The 13559-nt window shown below is 29.0% G+C and overlaps 1 protein-coding gene and 1 long non-coding RNA gene across 2 annotated transcripts; one reads left to right on the forward strand and one right to left on the reverse strand.

Moving 5' to 3' along the window:
- Nucleotides 1-4910: 4910 nt before the first annotated feature.
- On the reverse strand, nt 4911-5824 carry LOC108452317 (uncharacterized protein At1g08160-like). Its single transcript, XM_017750091.2, has one exon. The coding sequence runs from the start codon at nt 5718-5720 to the stop codon at nt 5118-5120; it is 603 nt and encodes a 200-aa protein (XP_017605580.1). The 5' UTR covers nt 5721-5824; the 3' UTR covers nt 4911-5117.
- A 3208-nt stretch (nt 5825-9032) lies between these two features.
- LOC108452294 (uncharacterized) lies at nt 9033-9879 on the forward strand. Its single transcript, XR_001866367.2, has 2 exons — nt 9033-9389; nt 9570-9879. It is a non-coding gene; the product is annotated as an uncharacterized LOC108452294 (long non-coding RNA).
- The last annotated feature ends 3680 nt before the right edge of the window (nt 9880-13559 follow it).

Raw genomic sequence — 13559 nt, forward strand, 5'->3', positions numbered from 1 at the left:
CATCAATTTATTCATATATTAGATAAATATAATTATTGTTGTAACTTGTATGCAATATAAATATAAAATGTTATTATATCAATAATTTTGTTAGTAATTTATGAAAATTGAAATAAATTAAAATTGTATATAAAAATTACTCAAATTTAAAATTAATGTGTAACATTCTACATTAATTAAAGTTGATGTATTTTAGTATTTCTTTTCCTTGGTTTTTTTATTAAATTTGTAATAAAAAAAAAAGAAAAAAAGAAGAAGAGTAATTCATAGAATTGCACTGCTGTTTATACTTTTCCAAATCTCTTTCACTTCACCAGACTACACACCAGAAAAAACCTATTACCACTAGGCACTCCAGGTTAATGTTTAAAATATGAGCTTTTGATAATAATAATAATAATAAGCCACGAAATTATTGTTATTATTATGGAAGGAGTTTGGATTGTTTCGATTTGAATAATGTTGATAAAACTTTAAATCAATAATATATATTTTTCCTAATAGTTTTATTGAGAAAAGCCACATAATTATTATTAATTTATCATAAACACGAGAATTAATAAATTAACCGGCCCTTTTTCTAAATAAGGTCTTCCATCAAAATGAAAAAGAAGTTGTACTTATTATAGTCGTTTTTTTTTTTTAATAAGGAAGGGCAATAGGAGATTTTGAAATTATTGGGTTGGTAAAACTTTTAAAAATTTTAAGAGTTTGTTTAGAATTTATTTTTAAAAATGGGAATTTAATTAAAGAATCTATTTTTGTGAGATTAATGAATTTTTTAAAAATTTAAGAGAGTTTAATTAAAATTTTTAAAAAGAATATTTTATTTTATTCATGACATAATTTAGAGTTATTATGTAAGATTATGGAAGCACATAATCTTAAAAAAAAATTAACATATGCATATGCATGTGCAAATTACATATTTAGAATATAAAACAATAAATAATGGAATGTATAGTTTGAAACTAACTAATAATAACATACTGAAATGTGTATGATATTAAAATAAAAATAGATTAAATTGCCAGTAAAATAAAATTTAAATACATAAATACATTATATTAAGACTACTAAATAAATATAATTGTTTGTCATTGGTATCAAGTTAATTTGTAACACCAAACTCAATCAATGTTATTATTAATAAATACAATTGATGGAGATAATAAAGTGTGTATAATAAGATTAACATGTATAAAAAATTAAAATAAAAGTTTGATTCAACGATAAATTTAAGGATTTATTAATAGAATTAATGAGATTCAAATCCCACCATAACTATATCTTTATAATTTCTTTTAAAATAAAAAATAAAAATAAATTTGAATAATATAATTTATTGGTGGTCTGTAAATTATGCATCAATATTTCAAAATAAAATCGGGTTGGGTTGGACCCAAGTATTCATGGGCCTTGTCATCTTAGAAATATATATTTTTATTTTCTTGTGTAAATTGATATCGGGTCGCACTCAAGTTGACTTGAAAACCCATTTCACTAATTAAAATAAAATTAAAATATTTTGTATTGTTATTTTAATATAAACACATGCCGTTCATGCATATGGAAATGGGAAGGCTTGTTGTGCTCTATAATTATCAAATAATAAAAAAAGCATCGAAGAATATGGGCTGACCGGAAATCAACCGGCATTTGGCGAAATCTTCGGCAGTATTGAATCATATCGTAGTTTATTATACATCCATGATTAAACATGATCGTGAAAGAGCAATAATTAAGATTATTATGAGGTCTAAATGTTAGCTTTAAAAATGAAAAAAAATGAAAAACTCGACTAACTGCAAACTTAAAAAATAAATAAAAGAATGATTAAGGACTTTGTGGCCTGCATCCATCCACCTGCGTGGAGGTTTTCTGTCGCTCCAAAATCCTACATAAACCCAATTAAAATTTATGATCATCAATCATCATACTATTATTTTTTTTTGTTTCTTCATTTCTTTTCATTCTTAAAAATAAAAACTATCGATTCATGTAATAATCTTTAAAAATTATTATTTAATAAATTTCGGACTACATGTTACTAGGCCATGGACATTTTGTACCGAAAATAATTCTATTATTATTATTATCATTATTATTAAGTAATGTATACAAATCGTAATAATTGTGATATATTCTTACTGACATTTCAGTAAAAAAAAACTCTTTAAAGCATTTAAAATTATGATGTTTTGAGTTTAAATCTCTATCACATATATATATATATATATATATATTTCTTTAACCTTATAATAACATTTATTGCTATTTAAAATAATCATTTCAATTTTAAATGTATAATAATCTATCCTCAACTGAATAATGGTTTGTGAGAGGCATTGCCCCAAAAGTAATGCCTTTTTTAGGTAAACCCAACAGCTTTGACTTGTCTCTTTCTTAATGGCACATTATGTACTTACAAAATGCAGGAATGGGTCCTCAAATGGCCGAAAAGATCCCATGTTCCAACTACATGAACATGAATCTAATCTTTCCCCCCAATGGTCACGTGGAAAAGCTTATCCCTACATAAGAAAAGAAATATCTAAGGACTATATACCCTTACTCCTTCCCATGTTTTCCTTCTTTATTATCCACGATGTGACAAATTATTATGTATTAAAAACATTAATTTTAGAATCTCAAATTCAAGTGGAAAAGATTAGAAAATATAAAATACAAGAAGTGATTTCCCTACTTCTTTCATGTTACTACATAACATGTAGTTTTTGCGACGTGGTTACAAAATTTAATTTAACAACTAAATTAAGTAAGTGATAAACTAGCAAACTAATTTGGAGAATCCACACATCTTATATAATGTTAGGACTAAAGCCAGGGACAAAGATCCCAATGCTGATTTCTAAGAAAAATGTACAAAACCATGCCAAATGCTCATGTCAACGATTTCAGGGCAAGATAAATGTTGTTATAAATGTACTTAAATTTATGTTGAGGATACACCATTTTGATAACCTCCACCTCTATAAAGTAATTACTTATTTGTTTATCTAAAATTGTGAATTAATCTTTTTAGATGATTCAATCATGCTCTGAAATAAAATTTAATTTATTCAGATTAATTTATTCAGAACAAACTCATAATGGTAACTTTGGAAATGTGGGATATTCCAATGAAAATATCTTATTAAAGCTTATCAACGAGGAACAGTGAGAAAACAAGATATGATGCCATTATCCAAATCTAACAGAACTGAAAAATGTTATATAGCTGTAAAGTGGATAGTGTTCATTTAAAAATGGCCAATGCTAAGCATTCAAATTAAGTACAATTATCTCAAATAAAAAGTACAACCAAATTTTCCATGAAGATGGAAAAGGGAAAAAAGAAAAGGAAAAACAGTGAAGGGATAGAACACGAGACAGAAAGGTACATAAATTGCTGTAAAATTGTAGGAGTTTGCATAATTGTATATTATTAGAAGGGTTCAAACAAATGCTAGAGAGATAGATGAAAGGATATGAGTTTAAAGACTGTTTGGGGAGGGGTCTAGTGACAAAGGCACTCAAGTTTTGTTATCAGAATTGACAGTAAGGGCACATGCCCTTACTTAATATCACATCTATCAAGTTTTATAATGGTAGGACACCATTTTGCCTATACATCAGGAAAAATAACCAAAACCCTCATGTTTTTTGAGGGGCCAACACCCACAAAAATGAACCATACCCTTTTTCCTAGGGCAAGACTTTTTTCAGAAAAAGACACATATCTTGTCTTCCAATGCTGGTTTTTTGATAGTTTGTCAGTAAAAAGTAGCTGAAAGTCTTACAAATTTGACCGGTTATTAATGAGTATTTTAGAACATGGAATGAACCGTAAATCCAATTTTTCTTTTTTGTTGCTAATTACACCTTAACGATCATCTAATTACTGGATTCGTGCTAAGTATATGTGTCCTGGAAAAAATATTTGGTGTTTGTTCTCAATGAGTGAAATACTGATGAAATTGATTGAAAAAGTATCTATCAGTAGCAGATATAGTCCTAGATTTCTCTCTACCAATTTTCTTCATTTTAAGTTTACAGCTTAGAGATATTTTTGAGATAAAAAAATGTGGGTTCAGATAATCAAGCAAGTCAAACAACTAGCATTGATGGGGTAGCCACTGGCTATTGCCAATGAGGTGCTTTCCTTTATAAATATGGGTTATGAGGACACTTTTACCTACTCCATGTAGATGAAGAGTTTTTCAAAATCGAGTGACAATTTAATGAAGGATTAGTCGGATTAGGTGGAACAACACATCAAAACTAAATGAAGCTTTCAATGCTATAAATGTGTGGGGATGTGTAGGTGTAAACTATTAAAGAGTGAGTAACTCGCATGGACTGCAATTCTTGCAAGTAAACTCCCTTCACTTGGCGTCAAAGTTAATCTTAAACCCAATGGGTTGAAATGACGTTTACTTACCTAATAGCAAAGGTGAGGCAGTTTTCAACAATGAATTGTTTCTCATGTTATCATCCTTTTTAGTGTTGGAGAAGATTAGTTTTTTACTTTTCTGAAGTTAGGGCTTACTTTAGTTTGTTCTTTAGTTACAATCTATCATGGTCGAATAGCATCTCTGAATTCTAATTTCGGTATTTGTAACTCCATTTTTTTTTTCATTTTTTGTAAAAGAGAAAAGAGATCATATTTCTTCCCCAATTAAAAAGAAGCCCATTTAGGTTATGGGCTAAACCAGTAAACTATCTCAAAGCAAAGTCTAGGCCTTTTTCTTCAGGTAATTTGAGAAGTTGGGAATTTGGGTTCTATAGAATTTTAACATTTCTGTAATATATTTTTCTATTTTAAAATACATAAAACTTCAATATGTATATATATAGAGTGTGCTAACAAGGTTAACATCGATTAATACATCAAAAAAAAGAAAAAATTATACATACCCAAAGTTTTATTATAGCAGTAGGAGGTAAAAAGAACAATTTTCACACCATATTAATCAAAGAGGAAAACAAAGAGGATAGCATGGAAGAGACAAAATGGCAACCCTGGACACCAATTCAGACATGTAGAAGAGAATGGGAAAATCACAAATAAAACCAGGAAAAGAAAAGTCATTGTCCTAAAACATCACTCTTAACTAAAGTTCTGCTTCACATGGTACCCTGTCAAAATGTTTGTACCAAGACAAATGCACCGTTACTGAGTAACAAACAATCCTCAGAGTACGACGATTGGACTTCCAAGTACCTACCTTAAGCCGAATCCTTGCCTTAAAATGAACATCAACTTGAATCTCCTTTGATGCTTTCTCGATCATGAGATCCTTAGATGTTGATGGTGACATTGCCAAATTTAAAGCCACGAGTTTCGGCTTGATTCGGCTCACATTCCTATGAGGTTGGAAGAAGGGATCGACGGTGTTGAACGCCAGGGTTTGATCTTCGTATGTTACTGTGGACTCAATGTAATCGTAGTAGACAGAGATTCTGCGGTTACGGTTAAATGCCCTAAGAACAAAATAGAATGTGGCATTGAGATGGTTATTGGTTAGGTTGAAATTTTGGACTGAACCATTTTCAAGTGTGTAAACCAACTTTTTTGGACTAATGACTAGCCAAGCGATCAGCACGGCTAGACCGACAAGAACTATAAGGGCTAGCAAGCAAGTGGCCACGCATCTTACTAGGCTAAATTGTCTTCTCGGCTGTTGTTGTGCTGCAACACTTGTATTGCCTGCCATTGTTTTTGCGGGACAATAGTTTGATAAGGACTCTGAACTCAGAGAAATGTCGAATGTTGTTTTATACAGAGTAAAAAGTTAGAATATTTTGCCTAATGAACATGCCTATATATATATAGACAAGAGAATGCTGAGATGTTATCCTGTTGTATTTATTATTTCGTTTCTTTAATGTTCCTTTTTCTTTTGCCAACTATATTTGAGGGACTTTAAGTTTTCTTGGATGAAACTCAAGACATCTGAAAGATTCATGTTCTGTTCTTTTCTTCTGCTTCAAATGTTGTAAGATTCATTGCTGCAACCCTGCAACTTCTAAGTAGAACTTTCTTCTGTTGGTCGGCTGTTCTTTTATCCTGGTAGAACCAAGGTGAGTCTGAGCTTTTTCATTTTGGTAATTCGAATATAAATATAAAAAAATATACTTAAGATCTTGGACAAAATAAATTTACTTTATTGGACTAAAATCTAATCAGAACTATGAACATCTTCGATATATTGGACGAATATGCTTTTATACGGAGTATCAGTTTGAGGTTGATGCCATGGTCCGCAAGTCTTAACTGGCTTTGCATAAAACAGATGGGTATATATATATTATTTGCTCGACCGAAAAGACAAAGAGAAAGCACGTTAAAGAATAATGCAAATTGCTGATGTTTAGAAGCTCAAAAGCACGTTAAAGAATAATGCAAATTGCTGATGTTTAGAAGCTCAAGCGACTAAGATTAATTTAGATGCTGTTCTGAATAGATTGCCACTTTAATTAGCACACTTCATGTTTGGATGGGCGGTGTGTTTAGCTGCGGTTAGTGTAAAAATAACAGTGGCGGTGAGATTAGATACTGTAGCGATACTGTAGTGTGAGACAAAAAGTAAATTAAACGCACCGCACCGCAGTCAATCGCCCATCCAAACAAAGCTTAAGAAAGGGTGAAATTTTTGTAAGACGGATAAGATCCCCAGAAATCTGGAGGTCTGAGGAGGACTAATGAAACTTAATTTTGGAGCCTTTCTAGTAGCCACTGCTTATGCACACACGCTAAGGACAAAATTCCTTTCACTTATCTTAAATCATATGCCATTATTTGGATTCAAATGAGTTTCATCTCCACATTTATATTGATATTGGACATGAATATTAAACAGAACTAAAACAAATTTTCTGGCAGCAAGCATTATAAATTTCTTTCAAAAATAAAAAAGGAAAAAAATTCTATTTCAAGAAGGTCAAAATAACACTATACTACTACTTTTCCTACAGTTCCTCTCTTCTTGGCTAAGCTGGCACAAGTCATAGGCTCCACTTGATATCAGTTGGCAGATATTGCTGGAAGAGCCAAAAGTTTAACCCTTAAATCTTGGGATAACCATACATGTATGTTATTGAGTTAATTATGACTGAAAAGACGTCCATCAAGCAAAATAGTTAGCTTTTTCAACTCAAATTGAAGGATCATCATTGGCTTGATTATTACTAATGTAATGAAGGGTATCTGTTAATAGGATATGCACAAAGATTCTTTGTCACTTGCTGTTTCCTTTGCTTCATATCCAAGGTATTCCAATCTTTTTTTTTTTTTTTTAACATCACAATTTCTGGAAATGGGACTCGTAATAAGTATAGTTAACAAATTTTAAAGCTCGACATAATCGAACAGAGTTTGCTTCACTCAAGGTATTTATTCCCTGCAGTGAAGGGTAAGTGTTTTGAGTAAAAGTCTTATATCATGTGATTAACTATTTAACTCAGAGTCTCAGATAGAGTATAATTAATTTTTTTCACTTCTATAATTATATCCGAATACTTTTAATAAAATGAAGAGTCTGAGTACAAGTACAAGTGTTCACAGGTTGGGTCGAGTCCAATCAAAATCTTGACCAATTTGCTAGACTCGACTTGGTTTGGCCCAAAAAATAAGTTTAAAACTTTGCCCAAGTTCGGCTCAGATAAAAATGCTAAAACTCAAGTCTAACCTGTATTAATTTTTTTATATTATTATTTTTAAAAATTTAATATATTAGAAATACTAAAACATTAAAATAAATATTTCCAAACAAATTGAAAATAAATTTTAAAATATATGTATACTTAAATAATACTAAGATAAGTGTAATTTAACAAGCAAATGTCTCTAAAATAGTAACAAAATTAACAATAAAACAAAAGTTATAAAATATCTAAATAATAACAACAAAAATAATAGTAACATAATATTGATATTGTAGCAAAATAGTGAGAAAATAATAAAAAATAGTAGCAAAATAGTAAAAAGAATAAGAAAAAACAAAAAAATAATAATTTTTTTCAAATTTGGGCTGGGTTAAGCCGAGCTCGAACAAAAAAAATCTTACTAGAGACCTGACCCATTTTCTAAAAGGGTATTATTTTTTTTTGTCTAATTTCATTTTTCAAACTTACATTTTTTACCTAAACTTTTGCACCTTTCAAACAGAACTTTGTATCAAGCCAGGTCGACTGGCTCAGTTCTAAGTTAAGTACAAGAAGTTTTTTTCTTACACCCCCAAGTGGTGCTGATGCTCTAAAATTGATAGTAAAAATGTAGTGACCAAAAAAGATAGAGGATTCCTTGGAAGTTGGAACTGTATAATAGATGCCACGTACATATAAAGTAATTAAATCGAGAACTAATGAATTAAGAAGCTGATAATTTCAATATTATTAATCTTAAAACAGAAATTGATCTTTACCAGCTGGGCTGGCTTACTTTCTTTCCCTTTAGTGAAACTTTGCTTTTTCTCCATGATTCATGCTTCACCTCTAAGCAATTCCTAAGCCATCTTCACTGCAACTTTATTACGGAATATGGATAGAAAGAAGATGGAGTGTATTAAGTTTTATCTTGCTTATAATAAGGGCATGGTTTCATCTTCCCATTCTGAGGCCAACGTTCCTGTTCATTCCCTTCTCTGGTGATCTTCACATGACATATCAAAACCTGCATAAATTTTTATTCAAAATCATGCATTGCGCCATTAATTAGATGGAACTTCTACTTGGCATCTTCCCTTTTTCAATAACACTGGAAAGCAATATATATATATATATATATATAAATATGCTTTAGCTAAATAACTAATGGGGAGAAAGTAAAATCCAAATCCAAGCAAAGTTCTTTTTTTTTTTTTTTAAATGGGGTAAAGCATGTTAAAAAAAGAATACGCGCTACACGCGCCTGAAACGTCTACCAAGCCCTTATTATAAGCAAGATTAATCCGACGGAACAAAGCGTGCGGCGCGTGGGAGGGCTTCAACGTATATATAGTAGAATTTTATTGGTAAGGCAGGGAAAAGAAGCAAAAGAATAAGGCATAAAAAAGTAGTAAAGTTGTGGTCACCAAATGTGGGGCAATGAAGTTGGTCGCCGCATATCCCTTGGAAGATGCTGTCATTTCATTTTTGGTAAAACCACAAAGTGAAGAAACCCACATTTCAAATAATCACTTTGTTCCAACCCATATATATATATTATCCTAAGCCAAGATAGCTAGAAGCCATTCAAGATTTTGCTTATGAGCTATTTCAAGATCGCAGGTGGTTTCACTTAGTCATGCTGCCACCCCCCACCCAAAAGAACTTTGGAAGCAAATCAAAAGGGTTTAGTGAGTGTTTTCAGCATGGTGGGAGGTGGCAGAGTATAAATATTGAAGGTAAGTTCTGATATATAATTGGGGGAATGGATGGGTTTGGTTGAATTCAACCTCTTCCAGCCCCAGGAGCCTTTTCCCACAGGGCAACTATAATCCTTTGGCATGCAGTACTTTTCAGTTGAAGATGATCTCTTCACTTCATCATGTGATTGGAGAAACTTGGATTTTTTTGAATTGCAGTCATCAGTTTTCACTGTAAGAGATGGTTTCTTCCTCAGGGCAACTTCAATCCTTTGGCAGTTTTATTTCTCTCTGTGTCATCTGCTTAGATCATTGGAAGTATCATCTACAGCATGGCCTGGAGTTGGTTTCTGTTTTGGTAATAATTTTTGTGTTTTAGTGTTTCCTTTTTCTCTTTTCATATTTTCTTTGTGCTTGTTGTATGGAAGAAGAAATGGTTTGGGTTGTTTGCGTTTGTGATTTTGGTTCAGTAATGTATCACAAATCATTTTGCAGCATAATGTTAGGTTTTTAAACCTCCAAGATAAAATTATGACACATCTCATTTTTCCTTTGTGTTTAGTTTATTCTTAATATGTTATGAATTCATTAGTAGCTCCATCGTGCTAATGGGATATGGCCAAGAACACGAACCCCATGCAATCCACGAAACCAAAAAAAAATTAAAGATGAAAACTCTACATATGCATATAATATCTCAGTTATTTTTAATGTGCTATCTTTGAAATTCTAGATACGACCATACATGCAGTTTTCTATAGCAATTAAATTTAAATAAAAAATAAAAATGTATTAAAGCTCTGATCCTTCTTGGGGCTACAGTGGAGAAAGACATGAATGGAGAAAAAGGAAATAAATTGTGGTGGTTTGTGTTGATATATTAGACGAAGGCACCTGACCTGACTATCTAAGATTTATGTTTTTAATCTGATAAATTAAAATTCATCCAACACCAACAGTGGTGGATGTTCCCAACTTGAATTTAAAGGGAGGACAAAAGAAAGTGGCTGAAAATCAGGAATATTCTCACCCTCTTACCAGCCAATATTTATAATTCAACACGTTTCTGTGTGTTTCAAAGCCCTTTAAATTGCACAAATCCTTTTTCATATTATTCTTGATTTCTTAATCACAAAACCTATCATTAATTCAGTAATGGCAAAATGATAATGACAGAAAACAATAACTTAGTTCGGTTTTAATTTATGGTTCATAACCATACTTTTTATAATATGCTGTGCACACAACTTTGTTAAAGCAAATATTGATCAGTTTATTCCATAGCATCGCCCAAAGATACTTTATTTAATATATATTAGGTCACGGCCTTAATTATATATATATATATATATATATTATGTATGTAAAAACTACATTTATAAAATATTTAGGAATAAATCAATAAAATGTTTATTGAAATGAGAATATTGAGGTTTTTAAAATTTTGGTTTTTATATTTATTTTAGTTTTAAATTTTAAATTCTTTATAGATTTGATATAAAAAGACAAAAACAAAATCATAATAATATTTGTTTAATTAATGATTTTAATTGAGTTGTACCTAAATAATTTAATTTCACATTAGATCATGGAACACCACAATGTAGATGAAAAATTACATAAAATATATAATTATAAAAGAATTTATATAAAATAAAAAAAGGGCTTTGGTTTAAATAATTATATTGAAGTTTTAAAATTATAATATTTTAGGTTGTAATTCTATTATAATAAAGTGTTTATAAAAATATTTTATATAAATAAGACAAAAATAGTTATGAAATTATTTTGTAACTAACTTGTATCCAATTAACTAATTTAATCAAAAGCGGAAATAGATAAGACTATCTTCAATTTATGACTACATTTTGGGAATTTAAAATCTTATAATTTAAACGTCAGAGAATTTTAAAGTGTGGCTATTTTGTTGTCTTAATCATATGTAATCTTTTCAACTTTAATTAGCATTCTGTATGACCAACTAGGTATTTATATTTGTTGAGGTCATTGTTTTTGCATCCTCGCACCATCATACTTTGTGATCAAGCGTTTTCATATTCAAGCATCAGAGTACTTTATTTGTTGTTTCTGTTATGGGTATTTGTTAATCTATAAATAGGAAGATAATACGTTTCTGTACATTCGAACTCAAGTCCTCCTATATTAGTAACAATAGGGATGTTCATTCGGTTAACTGAATCAAATTAGCATTAACCGAGCTTTTTAAACCTTTAACCGTTAACCGAATCAAATTTTTTTCCAAAACAAATTAACTTAACCAAACTATTTCAGTTAATTCGGTCAGCTAACTGAATTAACTAATTTTTTTATTTATTTATTGTTAAAATTAGTATAAAACATATCAATAAATAAAGTGGTAATGTTTATTTAACCAAATTAACCGAATTGGTAATATATAAAATTGGTTTTCTGAAAGTTCGATTAATTCAGTTAATTACTCAATTTCGAACCGAATTAACGGATAACTAAACTTTCAAAAAACCATTAACCGACTTCCAACCGAATAACCGAATTAGTTTGGTTTGATCAGTTAATTGGGTTTTAACTGAAATTTGACTACTCCAAGCAACAATGCCCTACACCAATCAAACTAAGACTCAATTGACAATTGTTGATACAATGTTAAATGGGTTAACTTTATGTATTGTAAACAAAAAGAGTTTAATTGCAGTAGAATTGCTTAAATTATGGCCCTTATTTTAAATTGGGTTTTAAATTTCAAAACCTTCAATTCATCTTTAAACTATTAAGGTTATATCAATTAAGTTATTTCATTACTAAAACCATTAACATGTCAAAATTTATGTGATATAATTTAAAATAAAAAATATATTAAAAATAAAACACTAAAATGAAACAGAAAAAAATCAAAAGATTAAAAGAAATGTAAAATGACAAAATGTGCCCCATATTTGTTTAAATTATACCAAATAAGATATTGTATGTTATTTAATACTTGCATTGATAGGTGTTTCTATAGAGAATAACCTAACTAATATAACTTTGAAAATGTGAATCAATTGTTACAAGAATAGATTATTTGTTTAAATTTAGAAAGAACACTGTTTGTTAATTTATTAAAATTTTATTTTGTTGGATATTATATGTTTAAAAATAAATTGTTTTATCTTAACGTTATGAATAGTAAAATTGTTTACTGATTAAATTGAAAGTAATATGATGATGAATGAAATTTGATGAATAGATTGGAGTTTGATTCGACATCGTATAATTTTATCTCCTACGATTATAATATGAAAAATAAAGGTTGTATTTGGTGTTTATTCAATTTAGTGCGACAAAAATTATATTATCATGTCTAGTTTATTAATTACTTTGTTTGAAATGTAATGATAAATTATAAATTTATTTTATTAAGTAAAAATAATATTTATATATTTAATTTTACAATAAAAACAACTCTTAACAAATATTTACATTAAATATTTAATAATAAAGTTTAATTGATAATTTTAAATTATTTTCTAATTTATAATTTTAATTAAAATAAAATTATTTTAAATTTGTTTCGCATGTACTTTCTAAACATAATATATATATATATATATATATATATATATATATAAAACTTGTTTTGAAATAAATTTAAAACAAAATTAAAACTATATTTTATTTTAGTTAAAGGTTAACCCATAGGTATTTTAACCCACAATTCTTACACAGTTTAAATAGAATAATTCTACTTATGTTCTATTAAAATAATAATAAGTATTTCATACAAATACAGATCCTAAATCAAATTTGTAATTAGAAAAAAACTTACTTATGAATAATCTATTGGAGTAATAAGAAAAATCAAGTTGTAGGAAGAACACAATTACTTTTTTTACTCTTAAACTAATATAAAATATGATTAATTTTATTTTAATAACTTTTAACTTTCCAATCTTCCATAAAAAAAAGTAATTTTTGTACTTTTTAGCATGAAAAATCAAAAGTAAATAAATTTTAACAAATTAAAATATTTCCAATTAATTTAATTTTGGGTGATTTGTTTAAAGTGTAACCTTACTGAGCACAGTGCTGCAACCTTGAAGTGAAAAATTATATAAAAAAAATGGATTATTATTTATAGTTTTGACTTCTCAGTCCTGATCCAATTAGCGGGAGAAATTTAAAATTTAAAGTTCAAAATTACTTTCCAAAATTATTAAATTAATAAAAGAA

The sequence above is a fragment of the Gossypium arboreum genome, chromosome 5 (assembly GCF_025698485.1).
Source record: "Gossypium arboreum isolate Shixiya-1 chromosome 5, ASM2569848v2, whole genome shotgun sequence".
Taxonomy (NCBI): domain Eukaryota; kingdom Viridiplantae; phylum Streptophyta; class Magnoliopsida; order Malvales; family Malvaceae; genus Gossypium; species Gossypium arboreum.